General features: G+C 37.8%; 1 protein-coding gene and 1 non-coding gene across 2 annotated transcripts in view; both read left to right on the top strand.

The window, feature by feature from the left end:
• The window catches only part of CC2D2B (coiled-coil and C2 domain containing 2B), a 92,756-nt gene extending 83,802 nt beyond the window's left edge, over positions 1-8,954 (top strand). Inside the window, exons 32-34 of the mRNA XM_049790403.1 lie at positions 2,119-2,177; positions 4,052-4,229; positions 8,766-8,954. Coding sequence (XP_049646360.1) covers positions 2,119-2,177; positions 4,052-4,229; positions 8,766-8,954 — 426 coding nt within the window. The remainder of the gene's footprint in view (positions 1-2,118; positions 2,178-4,051; positions 4,230-8,765) is intronic.
• On the top strand, positions 6,053-6,159 carry LOC125995244 (U6 spliceosomal RNA). Its single transcript, XR_007490797.1, has one exon. It is a non-coding gene; the product is annotated as a U6 spliceosomal RNA (small nuclear RNA).
• Positions 8,955-19,618: the final 10,664 nt, after the last annotated feature.

Raw genomic sequence — 19,618 nt, forward strand, 5'->3', positions numbered from 1 at the left:
GAAGAAGAAGCAAGGCCCTGGGATTTGGGTCTTTATCCTTGGAGAACTCAAAAGCCAACATGATAGGAAAAGGACTGCTATAATGAAAATTGTATTTTTAAAATCAGTTCAGATGGGGATTAAAACCTAATCTTATTCCCATGTTGAATTGACACATACACAACTCAAGAGTTGCATTTGATGTGTACCTCCACTAATTTCTTAATGGTCCTTTATCATTCATCTTACCACACACATACCAGAGTAGACTTCCCTTTAAAGGGAACACTATTTATCATTACAGTTGAGAGCCCGAGTTTATTGTGTATGATAGGAATGTGGATTTTAGATATGGAGTTAACAGGAAAATTCTCTTGAAGTTTTAAAGGTTATGAATTTCCTAAAATAAATAGACCATTGCATAAACAAATGGAAAAGGAAAGTGGACTAACATCCCATAAACATAAAGATTTGACATAACCCAGGACCCTTTCTCAGACCTGAGGCTGGCCTAAGTAATTCAAAAGAGTTGCTAGGATAAAAAGTGGATCTGTAAGAAGAGACCAAGAGGGTTGGGAGGTGATATATGTAGAGGGGTAGACAGTGATCAATACAGTGGAGAATTCATTCTAGCTGCCTGTCTGGGAGAGCTGGCAGCCCCTCCAAGATGCTGCTGCTATTCATTCTTCCCTTTCTCCAGGATCTCCCATCCGCTCTCATGTTCTAGAATGGGAAAACTACCTGTGCTTGAAATTGATGGCCACCTATTTATGGCAGACATCAGAACCACCTCCTTGCAAAATTGTTGAATCACACACAGATCTGGGCCTTCCCGCTTGGTTTTATAATTCGGTGACTCTAAGCCTAACAGCTGAGAATTTGTATCTATACATTTTCAGGTCTGGAACCACTGGCTTAGATCATTCCCAACAGACAGTTATTTTTAATCATTACTAAAATATCCTCAGGACAGGAGACCTGACAAGTGATGTCCATTTGTGGCACTACCCTCGCCCCAGTTATGAAGGGTGACAATTAGCTCCTTGCTCTTGGAGGTTCTATGTGAACCCTTCATAGAGAGATAGACTAGAGGTTGCGTGTACTGGTCTACATTAAAAGTCTTACTTTTTACTTTACTTACTGGGAAAATTGCAGGAGATGAACACTAGAAAAAGGTTAGGTGTTGGAACAATGTAAGATCCAAAACTCAATCATCAAATTTTTAACCAAAACTGTATCTCATAGTGATTTAAAAAAAAAAAAGTAAAGAAAAATCTTTCGGGGCTGGAGAGAAAGCACAGCGGTAGGGCGTTTGCCTTGCAAGCGGCCAACCTAGGACCAATGGTGGTTCGGCATCCCATATGGTCCCCCGTGCCTGCTAGCAAAGACTCAGAGGAGATCATGAGAGAAGATAGATAGAACATTACTCTGCTATTGGTGGGGAATGGAAGGGTGCTGGAGCAAAGGCTTAGACTAGAGACAGGAAAGAGGGAAATGGATACTCTGTGTGTGCTGTGTGCCCTCATGATTGTGTGTGCATATATGCAAACACACACAAACATGAAGACTTGGTTTACATTAGCTAAAGAAATATTCAAAATAACAGATGAGACACCATATTAGACAAGTAATAAAACCTGATGATTTTGAAGCAATCTGTATTACACTTAATGTGTGTCATTAAAATCTTCACAAGAAATACATCTTCACAAGATCCTGAGACAAAGAGAACTTTTCTTTACCCCTTTGAAAACTATGGTAACTAAGGCAACAGGTAAGTTACTTCACCATATTCACAGATTAAAAGTGGATGAAACTACCACAGTTGCTAACAGTCTTCTAATTGAATCACCAAGTATGTCAAATGCTTATTTGGGTAATAGGAGGAAGTTTATTTTTTTTCCTTGTGAAAGACATCTCATGAATCTATTCCCTTTCCCACATCCCATGAAATAATTTTAAAATCCAAAGAAACACTGGGATCCATATTTCATATTTGTGCCTCTCTGCACGGAGTTTTCTTTCTTGATTCATTAAACTAGTTTGGATTCCTTTATTATAATTAGAAACCCAGGGTGACTGTGATGTAAAAATGATCACCTTAAAATCTTTTCTAACTTTCAGTTGTTTGTATTTCAGCCCGAAGAAATAATTTATTTTAATACTGATAAAAGCATGGTGGAAGACCTAAAGAACAGGTGTGGTTCTTACATATTATGATTATAGTGTTTTCTCCTTAATTCTTATTCAGTCACCTTTCAGTCTTTTAACCAAGTCTCTCAAAATGCCTGTTAGATTCAACAATACAATTACTAAATGCTTATTATAAAAATTATTTCCATAGAGTTATTGCATAGAGAAGCAGTCTCTCTGCTTCTTGCAAGACACTCTTTGAAAACAGCCAAAGCAAAGAAACATTTACCTCTGTAAAACAATCTGTGATGCTGTTGGCAAGTTTCCAATATAGGTATTCAGAATTCAGTAGCTAAATTTTCTCCAAAGTATAGGAAACTTAAGGGCCCACAACTTGGGAGTATGGTTAAAAACCTATAAAATGGGTGGTAGTTTGCCATAGTTTGCCCCTGAGCACTCTATCTTTCCCAAAAAACACACACTGACACACAAATCAAAAGAATTATACATTTAAGCACCAAGAGACACAGCTTTTGTAGCAGGCCTAAATCCTACAATAGTGCCTGCTTCTTACTGCTTTTGTGAGTATACTAGCAGCAGATTAGTGTGTAACAGGGGTCTTCAAACTTTTTAAACAGGGGGCCAGTTCACTGTCCTTCAGACTGTTGGAGGGCCAGATTATAGTAAAAACAAAAATTATGAACAAATTTTTATGCACACTGCATATATCTTATTTAGAAGTGAAGAAACAAAATGGGAATAAATACAATATGTGGCCCGCGGGCCGTAGTTTGAAGAAGACCCCTGCACCAGCATCTAATCAATGTAGCACAACAAGTCATTTTGCCACTCTGTATTATCACTACTATCACAATTCTGTAACTAAATACAATCTTTCACTTTCTTCTTTATTCATAAATTGTTTTTTAAAAAATAAAAAAACTGGTACGAGAATGTTCTAGAATTATTTAAATGCATAGTTGCCAAGATTTTAGACCTACTAAGTCAGTGCCTGGAGGTGAAATGTTCTGATGCAAGCCAACAAATGTTTCTGATGCACAATTCCTACTGAGTCCCTCCACAAACTCTGAACTATTTCAGTTACATGTAGACTCATTCCCATCAGCCTCTTCTACAACATGCATCTATTCTTTCCAGAAGAGAGGCCTCAAAGGAACGTTTTATCAACCAAAACACATTGCTTCCCTTCCTAGAAACGTTACCACTTTACTAAGGACTAGGTAGATTGGGGGGGGGGGGGAATCCTTGATCTTATGGAATATACAGTCTAGTTGGGAAATTGCTCATTCATGGGGCTGAAGTGATGGCACAGAGGTAGAGCATTTATTTGCCTTGCACATGGCCTACCAGGGACAGACCCGAGTTTGATTCCTGGCATCCCATATGGTCCCCCAAGCCTGCCAGGAATGATTTCTGGTGAAGAGCCAGGAGTAACCCAAGTGCTGCTGGATGTAGCCAAAAAAAAAAAAAAAAAAAAAAAAAAGGAAATTGCTTGTTCAACTTACTTTCCTCTCTGCTTGCTGAATTAATTTACCTAATAAACTCATTCTTGTTAAAATTATTCCCAGATAAAGATACCTTAGTTTTTGTAAAGGAAGTTTCTAGGAAATACATGTTTTATTAGAAAATAGGAATGGTGTTCCAGTAATCAGATGAAAACTGTCATAAAATCACATTCAGTAGACTGGTAATTGCCTACATACAGGTACTAGAAAGGAGATGTGCCTCTGCTCCCAGTTGAAGTTAATTGTTTTCATGAACCAAAACAGAATCTGCTTCTCTCAACTTTAATGAATGTGGAAATGACAAATATCCCTATCCAGAAGTCTTGATTTCTCCTTAATCCAAAGTAACATATTTATGTATTCATTAAATAAGTTTTAATTTGCCATAAAATAATCATTGCATTCTCCCATAGAATTGAAAGGACTCTGAAGTGTAAAATGATGGAATGGCGATCTAAATGGCCAACACGTTGGAATCGACAGTGTACTTTCATTTTGCGACAAATCCTTCCCAAACTAGAACTTGCCACTAAAAGTTTTATTTCATCTAAAGAAGAAAATGAACTGGAAAAGCTACTACAATTTTACTGGGTTTGTATTTGATGCAAATTAATGACTTAGTACATTAATAAGATTTGTATTTATTTCTGTATTAATAGCTAGATAGTAGTATTCTATAATATCCCTGAAATGCTTTTAACTTGTTCCTACATGATAGTTGCAAAGGCATTACATTACTTTATTTATAAAATAAAAAATTTCAAGTGAGGTGAATAATTACTACCATGGCCATGTAGGAATCCCACTTTGGAGTAATATTCCCAAAAAGCAATAACATGCAATGAAGAAAATAAAATTTGAAAAGTCTAGTTGGTAATAATAGAATAGATTCCCTGGACTAAAGGAGTTCAACAAACTTAATATCTTCTATGTGTAAATTACTCCCAAATGTATACATAAATCCTGAGCTTCCTTATGTCCTCCTCCTCAGATATATTCACCATACATCTGATATCATCTGGAATGATAAAACATCTCAAATTCAACATAACCAAATATGGTGGACACTTTGTATATGACTATTATCATGTTCTTTCTCTTCAGCTCTGGATATTCTCTTACCACCTCTTCCTTAAAAACTGGTGCGGTTAAATATTTTTTAGTTTTGGGGTCACACTCAGCAAATGCTAAGCTATTTTCTGACTCTACACTCAGGAATAACTCCTAGCGACTTTTGAGAGGCTATATGGTATACTAGAATTAAACCTGGATTGGCCACATGCAAGGCAAGTGCCAGCCTCTGAAAACTTATACTTTCTTCTCAGAACCATCCGGTATATTTGAATTTATTGAGAATTGAGTACTTAGTCTGGCAGGAAGTGACCTGCTTTCAACATTTATGATTAAAGATGTTCTGTTTGGCCTTATTTTTTTTAATTGACATAGGGGATCCATAAATAAAGATAAAAAGTTTCCTTAAGATATTTAATTAAATATGAGCCAGAGAGATAGCACAGTGGTAGGGTGTTTGCCTTGCATGTGGTCAACCCCACACAGACTCCAGTTCAATTCCCAGCATCCCATGTGGTTTCCCGAGCCTACCAGGAGCAATTTCTGGGCACAGAGCCAGGAGTAACCCCTGAGTGACAACAGGTGTGACCCAAAGTAAAATAAAGATATTTAATTAAATAGAAGCTAACTATTGAAATGTGAAATTCCTTGGTAAAATTGTCGATGCAATAATACAAAATCATAAACCATGGCTGAGTACTACAGTTTGGCTTAAGATCCTGACTTACTCACTAGCTTTGCCTAACAATTGACCAAACTTCTCCTCACTTTCTACAATATTAGGTAAGATGAGCAAGGATAAAAATATTTACTGGATTTGCTGTGCTGGTGATTGAAAGAACTAATACCATAATACTTATGGTACCATATATTTTTATTTGACATAATAAGCTCCACTGATATCTCCTTGGCAGTGGAGAATATTAACAGTAACATAGTAAGAAGTACCTTGAGACTATAGAAGAAATCATGGTAAAGAAGCTCAAAATCTCACCACATTTTGTGGGTGAAGAATAAAATCCTGCAGACCTAATCAATAGTAACCCCTTAAATAACCTGTGTAAAATGGAGTTTCATTTAAAGTGTTTAGGGATCTCAAAATAAATAAAGGATCATATTGCCAATAAAATACAAAAGAATATAAGAATAGAAGTAAGAAAAATACAAACAGAAATGAGAAATGTTGGAACTGAAAAGTTTGTTAATTGAAATGCCTCACCAGCAGAGGAAGTCTAAACAAGTGAGCTCAAAGAAAACCTTCAGACAACAATAGACAATGGGAAAATGCCTCAAACGAAATAAACAAGAAAACTTTGGAATACATTTAATAGAAATTGGAATGGGTGCTTGTTTCGGCAGCACATATACTAAAATTGGAACGATACAGAGAAGATTAGCATGGCCCCTGCGCAAGGATGACACACAAATTCGTGAAGCATTCCAAAATTTTGGGGGCCAGAGAGATAGCATGGATGTAAGGCATTTGCCTTGCCTGTCAGGAGCCTGTCAGGAGCGATTTCTGAGCGTTGAGCCAGGAGTAACCCCTGAACGCTGCCGGGTGTGACCCAAAAACAAACAAAACCAAAAAAAAAAAAAAAACATAAAAAAAAGAAGAAAGAAATTCGAATGGGTCCTAGAGAGCCAGGAAGAAAATTTCTATGAAGAAGCAACAGTCAAAGACAACGTTGTTGAGAAGTTCTTAGAACTAGAAAATGTGTGTACCCACAACTTGGACAATCAAAGAGTACCAGCTAAAAGAGACCCAAATAAAAACACCCAAGGTACATCCTAATCACAATGATGAGAGCCATTCATAAATATAGAATAGTGAAAGCAGCATGATCAATAAAAGAACATTATATACAAAGAAGCATCCTTAAGATTTACATCATTTTTTACAAAAGCAAATATCTGGCCTGGAAGATAGTGGTGGAATATTCTTTTTAAAAATCCTCAATAAAATGAGTGCTTCATCAAGAATACTCAAATTTGAAACTATTTACCCAATAACCATCTGATAAGGGGTTAATTTCTATGATAGTAGTGGTAGATAGGCAGTGGTAGAACTTCACAAGAAAAAAATCTAACCCATCCAAAAATGGGAAGAAGAAATGAACAGACATTTCCTCAAAGAAGACATACAGATGGCCAAAAGGCACATGGAAAAAATGCTCCACATCATTAATCATCATGGAGATGCAAATCAAAACAATGATATATATCATCTCACATCACAAGACTGGCATATGTCACAAAGAATAAGAACAACCAGTACTGGCATGGATGTGGGAAGAAAGGGATTCTCATTCACTGATGGTTAAGAATACTATTGGCTCAGCCTTTTGGAAACAATACAGATATTCCTAAAAAAAAATAAAATTTGAGCTTCCACATGATACAATAATAACAATCCAAGGAATATACTCTAGGATCCCCAAAATACAATGCATAAAAGCCCTCTGCATTCCTATATTAATTGCAGCACTATTCACAATAACCAGAATCTAGAAACAACCCAAGTGCTCAAGAACAGATGATTGTATTAAGAAACTGATATATCTGAACAATGGAATACTTTACAGATGTTAGGAAAAACAAAGTCATAAAATTTGCTTATACTTGCATATATTAAGAGAGTAATATGAATCAGAGAGATGGATAGACATAGAATGATTACACTATTTCATGGTATATATAAAACATAGTATGGTGGCATTATCCAGAGACAATAGTCCATGGTAGGAAGCTTGACACAAGTAGCAGGGGAGTGCAATTAGGTCAAAGAAGGGATCAATGTGACAATAATAGTTGGAAATGATCACTTTGGACAAGAACTGATTGCTGAAAGGAGATAAAGTGATATGTATGTTACCACTTCAACATGATTGCAAACCACTGTTATTTCAGTTTGGAGTTTTTTCATTTCTGTTTTCAAATCCTCTTGATTCTTATTTGTGGTTCATTCAGCTCATTCTATGCTTTCTTTGAACTCTATGAGTATTCTCCATATTGATTCTTTAAACTTAGTTGGAGGCCAGAAATAAGTAGTTGGCACTTTTCAGATCACCAGGGCTGCCTTCTTTATTCTCTATGCATAATGGAGGCCTACAATTGTTTCCCATTTGTCACTCTTGTAGTGTGGTGTTTTCTGTGTGTTGTGCTGGGGTTCATTGGCTAGGAGATGTGCATGGCCACAAAGTGGATTGGCTGGCCTCCTCTGTCTCCACACTTCGTGGAGAATATAAAACATATGGGTTGAACACATAAACAGATTCAAAGATTGGGAAGAGTCTCCTGATATAAGCAATGTAAGAAGCTTGTTATTTTCATTTGTATTTACTAAATAGATTGTTTTGTACAGAAACATGTTCCACAATAATATTCTCCTACCACATGGCTATTATTTAATAAATTGAAACTCTATGCTATCTTCTTTCTGACTACTCTCATAAAACCCTTGAATGTATACCAAGTGATTTCTCTTTTATTTTATTTTGGTTTTTGTTTTTGTTTTGTTTTTGGTTTTTTTTTTGTTGTTTTTTTGTTTTGTTTTGTTTTTTGGCCACACCTGGCAATGTTCAGGAGCTATTCTTGGTTCTGAATTCAATCACTCCTGGTAGTTCTCTGGACCTTATGAGATGCTGGAGTATAATCCTACCTGGTCTTATGCAAAGCAAGCACCCTACACACTGTTTTATCACTCTGGCTCCTTGTAGAACAAGTATTTTTCTTCATTGGCAGATTGTTATTCTAGAAAGTGAAATGCATGTAATGTTGAGCATGCAGCTTCATACTTTAGACAAACCTGATTGGATTCTTCTCACTCTGTGAAGTGGAAATTATAATAGGATATATACCATAAAGTTGTTTAAGGAGTAAACAATATATGAAAATCATTTAGCATTGTACCAAGAACATAGTAGGCATCCAAGAAATAGTTATATTATCTTATAGTTACCATTGCTTTGAAAATTCTGTAGTATATTTTGCATGCCATAATTTCTGATTACCTATGTGATTATAACATGTGTTTACATGATACTCTCCTTAATCCAGGTTGTAGGATTTCCTATCCAGATGCCATACACTGATATCCAATCAGTCGTTGATGCTGTATATCAAACTGGAATGCACTCTTCTGAATTTCCCCAGATGGAATTTGCTCTTGCAGTATATATTCATCCATATCCAAGCAACATATTATCTGTGTGGGTCTATTTGGCTTCCTTAATTCGCTATCAGTAAAAAGAAGATGGAAATGGAGAGGACTAGATTATGAGTCCCCAGAAAAGAAACAACTGGGACTTTTCTGGTACTTTAAGATTTTAGTTGACTTTTTGAGTTGTGCACCATGTAGACTATTTGAAAATGAACCTTTTCTCTTCAGGTAATACTCTTCTGGCAGTCTGGAAATAGGTTTTTTTCCTCTTGCAAAAAGCAATCCCAGCATGCTGCTTAAGTCCGTGTTACTGAAATAGTGGGCCTTATACTATCACCATCAAAGTTACCTGAAAAGTTTTGTTGAAAATAGAGATTTCCATTACCTATTAAATCAACACCTCTAAGAATGGAGCTGAAGAATCCACATTATTTTTAAACAAAAATAGGCAATTCTAATGACCAGTTATGAGTTAGAACCCTGACTCACAGAATGTTGTCATTGCATAAATAATTACATATAATAAAGTAGTATATTTAATGCTGGTTCTGTTTCAATTTCAGGTAGAAGCTGTTCAAAAAGAAATCTAATGTCATTTCCCCTTTATAAGAAAATAGATTATTTCACTGACAAGAATAAAATAATTTTCCATTGGGCCTGGGAACTGTGATCAGCTCTTGGGATTTCTCAGCAATTTTCACTTAAGATGCTTCTGACCTAAAGCTCTACTATTTGGAAATGGCTCCAAGAAAACTCTAATATGCTCTCTTGATTTTGTGAGCAAAGGTTTAAATGTGTCTACTAAATCTCAGGGATCTCATTTTCCCTTAGCAAGAAGCCTTTCAACTCTGTATCTGTGGTCAGAGCTATAGCACAGCGGTAAGGCGTTTGCCTTGCACAGGCCAACTCAGGACCAACCCCAGTGTGAATCCTGGCATCCCATATGGTCCCCCAAGCCTACTAGGAGTGACTTCTGAGCACAGAGCCAGGAGTGATCCCTGAGTGCCACCAGGTGTGACCCCAAAATAAAAAAAAAAAAAAAAAACCCCTCTGTATCTGGCACCTTTCTACTTTTTTCCTTTCCAACAGAGATCCATCCAGAGCCTGCAAAGAAGAATTGGAAGATCTCTAAGCCAGAAACCCTGTATGTGCTTGATTTTTTTCCCCTGTACTTCACAGAGAAAAGTATATTTTTTTTCCCTGTACTTCACAGAGAAAAGTATATTTTTTTCCCTAAAAGTTACAAAACAACTTACTTTTTTCATATCACTGTGCTATCAATTTGGCCCTATTTTTTCATTCTTTTCTGTTGTCACCACACATTATTTTCATCCCACTTGCTGCAATACTGGACACAAACTTTAGAAAAGTGCTGAGACACACACACTTTGTAGTGATATGCCAGGGATGGCACTGTGGCAATGGGGACTGAACCTAAAAATGCAGGGTATTGTACTTGGTAATGTGCGTCAATTCTTGAGTTAAAACTTGCAACCTCGCACACGCAAAGCAGATAGATGCTCACCCAACATGTCACATCCCAGGTCCCAAAACAAAACTATTAAAAAAAATAAAAACCAAGATCAGAAAATATCAGATTTCCAAAAGCTGATGAAATCTGTCTGTAAAGATAAAAAGAAAAGGTAAGAGAAAGAAATTCACATATATGGTAGCAAGAATTATAGGATTTCTTGGGTCAAAAAGATAGTACAGTGTGGATAGGGACCTTGCATGCATCAACCCAGATTTGACCATGATGTATGGTCCACTGAGCCTTTCCAGGGTGATCCTTTAGTGAAGAGCCAGGAAAAAAAAAAAAACCTGACCACCACTGAATGTGGACCCAAAACCAAAACAACATAGGCCAAAAAGTTACAGAATTGTTAGATCAGATCACTTTTACATGTCCAGATTAATGACCTCCCAAATTTATACCCAGGTATTTTCCAATCTGTATCTTCTCCAGTATGCCTGCATGGGCTAAAGTCAAAGATCTCACTTACTGATAGTTGTATTGATCTCAGATCAAACTTAATATTACTAGAAAGGCAAAGCAGCAAATTCAAAGAAATATGGATAAAAATAGTGGGTTTTTCCACTCCTCCTCCCAAAAAACTTTATTTTCTGTCATTTGTTAGAAAATAGATTTGAGGGGCTGCAGAGATAGTTTGGAGGTAGGGTGTTTGCCTTGCATGCAGAAAGATGGTATTCAAATCCTGTCTTCCCCATATGGTCCCCCAAGCCTGCCAGGAGAGATTTCTGAGCCTAGAGCCTGGAGTAACCCCTGAGAGCTGCCGGGTATGAACCAAAAACAAACAAGAAAAAGAAAAGAAATTTTAATTTTCCCTCCCCCCCAGATTTGAATTTTTAAAATATGTTTAAGTACCTTATAAAGTTTTATTATTAACAAATTTTTCACAGTGGATAGAGAAGCAAGGAAAAAAAGATGCCTATAGAAAGATGAGGTTCTTAAAGACATACTGAACCAAGCAGTTCCTTTCTGTGACACTTTGCTTGCTTACACTTGTAACTATTTTTGGCTGTTTATGGTTTTAGAATCTATTAGTCACTAAAGAGGAAGGTGTTAAGTGTTCAGAGGAGAGCATAGAGGACCTTTCTATATTACATATTTTTTCACAAGAAGCTGTATTCCTCAACTAAAAATTTTACCCAAAAATGTTCAACCATGGGCCGGGCGGTGGCGCTAAAGGTAAGGTGCCGATCCCCCCGTGTCCCATATGGTCCCCCAAGCCAGGAGCAACTTCTGAGCACATAGCCAGGAGTAACCCCTGAGCGTTACCGGGTGTGGCCCAAAAACCAAAAAAAAAAAAAAAAAGTTTAACCATCTGAAAATGAATTTTTTTTGTCACTGTTCAGACATACCTTTACTCTGTTGTTTTTTTTTTTGTTTGTTTGTTTTTGCTTTGGAGCACTCCTGTCTCTGCACTCAGGAATTACTCCTGGAGGCTCAGGGAACCAAATGGGATGCTGGCATCAAACTTGGATGAACTGTGTGCAAGGCAAATGCCTTACCCTCTATGCTATTGCTCTGGCCCTTGTCCTTGTAAAGTTCTTTAAAGCAGTCCAGAAATAACTTTGGAGCAACCACTATGTTCAAGACATTTAAATGGGTGTGTCTGAAGTGTGTGTCAGAGCAGTGAGGAGAGAAAGGTCTTAGATCTGTGAAACAACACCAAAGGGAAAACATACTGCCAAGTGAGTAAGATGGTTTCAGGGTGTGATAAGTGCTATAAAGGAAATAAACTGGGTGGTAAAGGCTTTGTAAAAGGGTATAAGAATGACCAGAGGGGGCCGGGCGGTGGCACAAGAGGTAAGGTGCCTGCCTTGCCTGCGCTAGCCTAGGACGGACCGCAGTTCGATCCCCGGTGTCCCATATGGTCCCCCAAGCCAGGAGCGACTGCTGAGCGCATAGCCAGGAGTAACCCCTGAGCGTTACTGGGTGTGGCCCAAAAAACCAAAAAAAAAAAAAAAAAAAAAAAAGACCAGAGAAGACATCTCTAAACAAATGTTTGAGCTGTAGAAACAATTTAGTATGTAGCCTAGATAAGGAAACTGTGATCTATGTACTCAATGGAAGAAGACTACACTAGGGGCCGGGCGGTGGCGCTCGAGGTAAGGTGCCTGCCTTACCTGCGCTAGCCTAGGAGACGGACCGCGGTTCGATCCCCCGGCGTCCCATATGGTCCCCCAAGCCAGGAGCGACTTCTGAGCGCATAGCCAGGAGTAACCCCTGAGCGTCACCGGGTGTGGCCCAAAAACCAAAAAAAAAAGAAGACTACACTAAAATGAAATCATACAATTTGCTGCAACGTGGAACTGTAGGGTAAAGCGTAAGGAATATAATTTGTAAGTACAGCATAGAATTAAAGATCTATGAAGTTATTAAATGGTTGAATTTGAATTAATTTTTTTATCATTGTGTATACTGAAACCTCTTAATTTGAGGTTCTTCTGGGAACACTTAACCTGTGTTACATTTATTGAGTTGAATAAGGAGGTGCTAAGTGGAAAATGTTCAAGAATCCCTGCTCAAGCTTTAGCATGCTGAAGAATGACCTAAAGTGTTTACTGAATCGAGACTGGAGAGATAGCATGGAGGTAAGGCGTTTGCCTTGCATGCAAAAGGATGGTGGTTCGAATCCTGGCATCCCATATGGTCCTCTGTGCCTGCCAGGGGCGATTTCTGAGCTTAGAGCCAGGAGTAACCCCTGAGCGCTGCCGGGTGTGACCCAAGAAACAAACAAAAACAAAAAACAAAAACAAACAAGAGTTTACTGAATCATAGATTACAGAGTCTCTATTCTCTCAGTTTCTGATTCACAGAGTTTGCAGTGGGGTCCAATATGTTCCCAAGAGATCTGGAAAAATACTTTGAGATCTTTAGCTCTAGCCCCTCAATCATTTTAATGGCAAGAAAATTCAGAGAAGCAAAGAGGAGGTAGAGGATGAAGCTGATAGAGTGCTTTTTTATAAAATTCCTATGGTGCCCAGGTGTGAATGTCACAGCTCTGAATTAGTTCTTTAATTAACCCCTACCTCCCACTTACCATTTGTAATCCTCTGTCACAGCTGGCTGCAATCAGAGTAGGTATATATGGGTATGTACACATACACATTTTTGCAGCTGATGTGTGCAAGTACCATGTTTTTTATTAAAGATTTTTTTCTAATTTTTACATCGTGATTTACCAGGTTGTTCATAATACAACTGTTTTGTTTTTGTTTTTGTTTTTGTTTTTTTTTTGGTTTTTGGGCCACACCCGGTAACACTCAGGGGTTACTCCTGGCTATGTGCTCAGAAGTTGCTCCTGGCTTGGGGGACCATATGGGACACCTGGGGATCGAACCATGGTCCGTCCAAGGCTAGCGCAGGCAAGGCAGGCACCTTACCTTTAGCGCCACCGCCCGGCCCCAATACAACTGTTTTAAGCATTAAATGTTCAAACACCAATCCTGCCACCAGTGTGACCTTCCCTACAACAATGTCCCCAATTTCCCACTCACCTCCATAGCCTTCCTCCAGGTGGCATGGACAATTTTATATTAGTTGTTGCAACACATAGGCAAATGGAATAATCAAAATTTACATTAACAAGGGTGAAGTTGAAATAATTGTTATATTTCTCCATGATGTTTCTAAAGTCAGTATCGAAGTATTTACTGGGCCATGGTTGGTGCTAGCTGAGCCTTCTATGTTACTGGTTAGGTTCAATGAGCTTGATAGATTACTATGTAAATTTCCCATCAGATTTCCTGTGATACTCCTGGGCTGGCAGTATATAAAATATTGAGGTGTCACTGTCCTTGATGTTATGCTGTCCAGGATTTATAGATATGAAACGAATTTGGTGGCTTGATATTTTGATAAAGTTAAATTGTGGAGCTGGGCCATAAACGGGACATACACACACCCTCCATCTCAGAATGCCACAGATGTATCAGCTTGGAACAGCTGATACCTGGGATCGGCAGCAATTATTTTCTTTTGAAGCTTGGTGGAGGAGCCAGACCATTTTTCTGAAGGGAAGATGGGCGGGACTGCTGGGTTTACTGGTGGCAGGGTGGGGCTTCAGTCTCATTCTGAAACAAAGTCCTGAAAGAATTTACCGATCATATTATTTTATTCAGTCAAAACTAGGCCATTTCTGTCAGAAGGTGTAGGTTGTTTCACTGGACTGCTGTGGTTCATGCAGAAAGGAAAATCACCCCCCCCCCCTGCATTTCTGAGAAGTAAGCATCATGATTTAAAAGGATTGTGATCCCAGAGTTGTTAAAGTGCATAGCTCTTGTCATTGCCACAACAAAGGGAAGAAGAGAAAGGAGAAAAACCAAAATAAAAAATCTTGCCAGGAGCCTGTCCAGCAATTTCTACTTAAATCCTATTGGCCAAGGTTGTGTCATTCATAGCCTCAAAGGTGTCTGGGAGAACTAGTTGTCTGGAAGAGCTAGTCTGGGGATGTGTTGCTCTCCAATAAAATCAGTGTTCTAGGGGCCGGAGCAATAGCACAGTGGTAGGGCATTTGCCTTGCACGCAGCCGATCTAAGAGGAACCTGGATTCGATCCCTGGTGTCCCATATTGTACCTCGAGCCAGGAGCGATATCTGAGCACACAGCCAGGAGTAATCCCTGAGTGTCACAGGGTGTGGCCCAAAAAGAAAAAAAAATTAATGGTCAGTGGATGAAGAAGGAATGGGCAGCTATTGTATAGGCACCTACAGCAATAGCACCTCAAAGGAAAGGGGAATTGCAAAGGCCTTGTGTCTTGAAAGATTATATGGGGAGAGGAGAGTAATAGCATGTTAGGTTGGAGACCAGATCAGATAGGTCATGGTAAGAGGTGTGATTTGAAGTAAATAGCAAGGGCTGGAGAGACAGTGCAGTGAATAGGGGTGTGTGCCTTGCATGGCCTACCCAGGTTTGATCTACAGCATCACATATGGCACTCTGAGCACACCTGGTATGATCCTTAAGAGCATAGCCAGAAGTAAGTCCTGAGTATTGCTGGTTGTGACCCAACCAAATACAACAACAACAATATACAACATCAAATCATTAAATGGCTTTAAATAACTGAATAAGAAAAAACTTACGAGGCTTGAGAAATAGCAACAAAGGTTAAGGTTCTTACCTTGAATGCTACTTGCCAACCCAAAGCAGCTTCTCTGATCCAGTCTCCCAAGCACCAAGGGAGTGGCTTCAGAGTATCACCAGGTATGGCCCAAATTCCCCTAACACAACAAAAAATTTTTTTATTCTTTTATATATATGAGATATATTCTATTTTAACATGAGAATATGTTAAATATCTTTATAAATACCTTTTATATAAATGCATAAATGTGATATTTACTGGAGAGGGTTGGGTCGGCGCTCAGGGGTTACTCCTGGCTCAGTGCTCAGAAATTGCCCTGGCAGGCTCAGAGGAAATTCTGGAATACTGGGAATGGAACTGGGGTCTGTCTGGGTTGGCCACATGCAAGGCAAATACTCTACTGTTGTGCTATCGCTCTGGCCCCCAAATGTGATATTTTAAATGCACATTTGTTTTTTGCTTGACTTCTTGTTTAATTTTTTTCCTCTACTCACTTTATTTATGCCACCCACATTACTCATCTCATCCACCACCTTACTAATCAACTATGTATTCATCACTTATTGACATTTTGTATACAAAATATAAATTTATAAATATGTATATATAGTATATTGGCATAAGTATATATAATAAGTATCATAAATATATATAAGTATATTATATATTATGTATGTATGGAGGGATATAATAGTACCACATTATATATGCTTTTCTGTATGTTGCTTTCTTCCATCAAAAACAGTGGTACTACCTCTGGTGAATTAATTCATTCTTCTCTGAGCACTTCCATGATGGCCTAACATGCCCAATACTGTGTCTAAGAACCAACTAGATGTTCAAATGGCACATACTTTGGATTTTTGTCTTCTTAGTGAATTAACCTATCATCACTGTGAGGCATTCCCCTTTATTCTACTATATCAAATTTTCTTTGAAGTCTATTTTGTGTGATGTAGTCCCTTTGTCTTTCTCTATAGTACTTTTATCAGATGTATATATTTCATATTTTAATTTAATATTTTAAAATTAGTTAATAATATTCACCTTTGGTTGGCAAACCTTTATTTTTATTTATATTTCAGTTAATCATTGGTTTGCACTATTATGAAATTACCACTTCCTCAACAAAGTTCCATTGTTATCACAACATAAATGAACCTGTCTGCTCATTCCTCTGAACTACCATAGTTTTCTATGAATCTTGAAGTTAGTATAGGTTTGGGGGGCAAGTTTTTTTGTTTTGTTTTGGCTTGGTTTGGCTTGGCTGTGTGTGTGTGTATGTGTGTGTGTGTTTTTGTGTGTGTGTCTTTTATTTTTGTATCACACCAGGTGGTACACAGGGGTTACTCCTGGCTCTACACTCAGAAATCGCTCCTGGCAGGCTCAGGGGATCTTATGGGATGCTGAAAATCGAACCAGGGTCTGTCCTGTGTTGGCAGCGTGCAAGGCAAATGCCCTACCACTATGTTATCGCTCTGGCCTACAAGTTTGTTTTATTTATATTCCACATGAGTGAAACTGGTCATTCAAACAACTATTGAGAAATATCCAGGAAAGTCCAAAGTGGTTACCTCTGAAAATGGGACTTGAGAGTACAAAGGGGAGTATAATACCAAACTAATATTGTTAAAATAACAAAAATTATTGTTAGAAATAGTAAAATTATCTTTACCAATAGAAATATTTGACTTCTTAATAGGCATGCATGAATTAGTTTAACACTTTATATTTAAAATCATGATAATGATCAGAATTTTAAAGAGTGTCTCTTTCCCTACAGAAAACTTTGTAATGTGTGTAGCTAGAGCAAAGAACCTAAAATTTGGAATTTAAAGTAATCTGTCATCCATTTCGTTTTAGAAATTATGTGTTTCCTAAATTATGAATTCCTCTTTTCAGAGAAAAAAACCAGTTTAAGGCTGATCTCCTAGATATCAAAAACTAATCAAAACTAAAGTCCAAGGCTTTTAACTTACAGTCCTGTAGATTATTGGAATATGAGGTAGTCTGTGAAAGAATGAGGTATATGGTATATGTATATATATAGTGTAAATATATATGTATGTTGTTAAAATAACAAACATTATTGTTAGAAATAATAGAAATATCTTTACCACAGTATAAGTGGAATATGAGGTAGCCTTTGAAAGAAATCTTGAATGCAATCACCAGAGAAAACTAGGTCTACAACAGAGTGTAATGTACTTCCATTTGTGCAAAAATAAAATGGAGAAAGGATATTATGTGCTCACATAGTTAGAAATATTTGAATATCTCTAGAAGTGAGTACAGAAGAATAGTAATAGTTCTGCCTCTAGAAGGCTCATGATGAGGGTGGAAGACTTGCTAGTGAGTATATATAGTACATATAGTCTCCTACTCTGAATTTTATACCTTTCACATGTTTTCTTTTAAAAATTGGCTTTAAGAGAGAATGGTTTCTGACAGTTTTCTGCCATAGAGGTAGACTGGGAGAATGGGGACAGGGGGGAAATAGAGGGAAGTATAAAGGGATGTGTTTGGGAACAGTGTATGACTGAAATTCAATCATCAACTTTGTAACTGATAACAATTTAAAATTTTTAAAGCAAAAATAAAAATTAAATTGGCTTTTCACAAAGCTGGTACCAAATGCATAGAAGGAAATCCTTTCCCTCCTGAGCTAAAGCCAATGTGAAAGCTTTGAATGCCAAGAAAAGGCAATGTTGAAAAGTCACAGCACTGAGTTGCATCTCACCAGCTTTCGACAGTCCAAGACTGCAGATCCAAAGGGAGTCAGACATCAACTGAAGAGCACCCTGAAAGAAACAAACCTAATACTGTGCAACCATCAGGTTCTCTATGGACACCAAGAAGATAGTCAACAACACTTTTATGTTCATTGTGGCTGTCATTGTCACAAGAATCAGATGAAAGATGCTCTGAAAAAGTTCTGTGACAGTGATGTGGCTAAGGCCTCACCTTTATGAAACTTGATGGAGAGAAAGCATATGTACAGCTGGTTACTGATTAGGATGTTTCGGATGTTATTAACAAGACAGGGGTCATTAATGGACCCTTAGAGACTTTATATGACTCAAGTGAGAGCATCTGCATTTTTCTTTCTCCCTCTGACATTTTACTTAACATTACACGCTTTAGCTCCATTCACATTGCAACAAAAGGTAGGGTTTCATTTTTTTTCTAATATGTACATATATCTAGCAGTTTATTTACCCACTTGTCTGTTGGGCATTCAGATTGTTCCCAGACCCGGTTATAATGTAGAAATTTATAACCTTTGTCACATTGTGGTAAGCTTTGTACTTATGTATGTATGCACATACTATAAAACTGACATTAAGTTTTTTCACCATAGAAGGCAAATCCAGAAAATAAGATTGGTGTCTCCCAGCGAATAAACATCTTGGATGCTGAAACCTAGAAATTCAAGCTACTTGTTACACTGATGATAACAGTTTGTGGCTCCATTTTCTGAAAGTCTTTTTCTTTTGACGGGAGGGGATTGGGCTACACCCACCAGCACTCTGAAATCACTTCTGGCAGCCTAGGGAGACCATATAGGATGCTAGAGATTCAACACAGGTTGGCTGCATGCAAGGCAAACACCCTAACTGCTGTGCTATGGCTCTAGACTCTGAAAGACTTATTTTTAAGTAGGTACTGAATAAATTATTGCAAAGCCAAATTATTGTCATAAATTGCAATCTGAGAAGGAAGGTATTTCAAAGCCGTTTTGATGATCTTCATCTTTTAGCCGGATACATTCTTTCTTTTCTAGGGAGTCCTAGCAACTGATTGGGTTAGTCTCTGGATCATGTGGAACTGTTAGGCTCTATCAACTTGTTTCTTAGTTTTCCTTCTCTTGCCTTTAGCCTGCTTTCCCTGACATAAACATTGTCTCCAGATACAGCAGTTACTCAAATATATGAAGACACTGTGATAAATAGATCAGATTCATGCAACCTACATTCATAGCCGACTTTTGGGCTTCTAAGTGAAAAGAATTGCAATCCATGATTTCTATTTTTAATATGAGGCTAATCTATGGTCTCAGAAAAAGTGAGCATCATTCTCCAGGCTTGATCATTCACTTCCACCAAATAGGGTAAGATAAGATTAAAATAAGATTA

The sequence above is a fragment of the Suncus etruscus genome, chromosome 17 (genome assembly GCF_024139225.1).
Source record: "Suncus etruscus isolate mSunEtr1 chromosome 17, mSunEtr1.pri.cur, whole genome shotgun sequence".
Classification (NCBI taxonomy): domain Eukaryota; kingdom Metazoa; phylum Chordata; class Mammalia; order Eulipotyphla; family Soricidae; genus Suncus; species Suncus etruscus.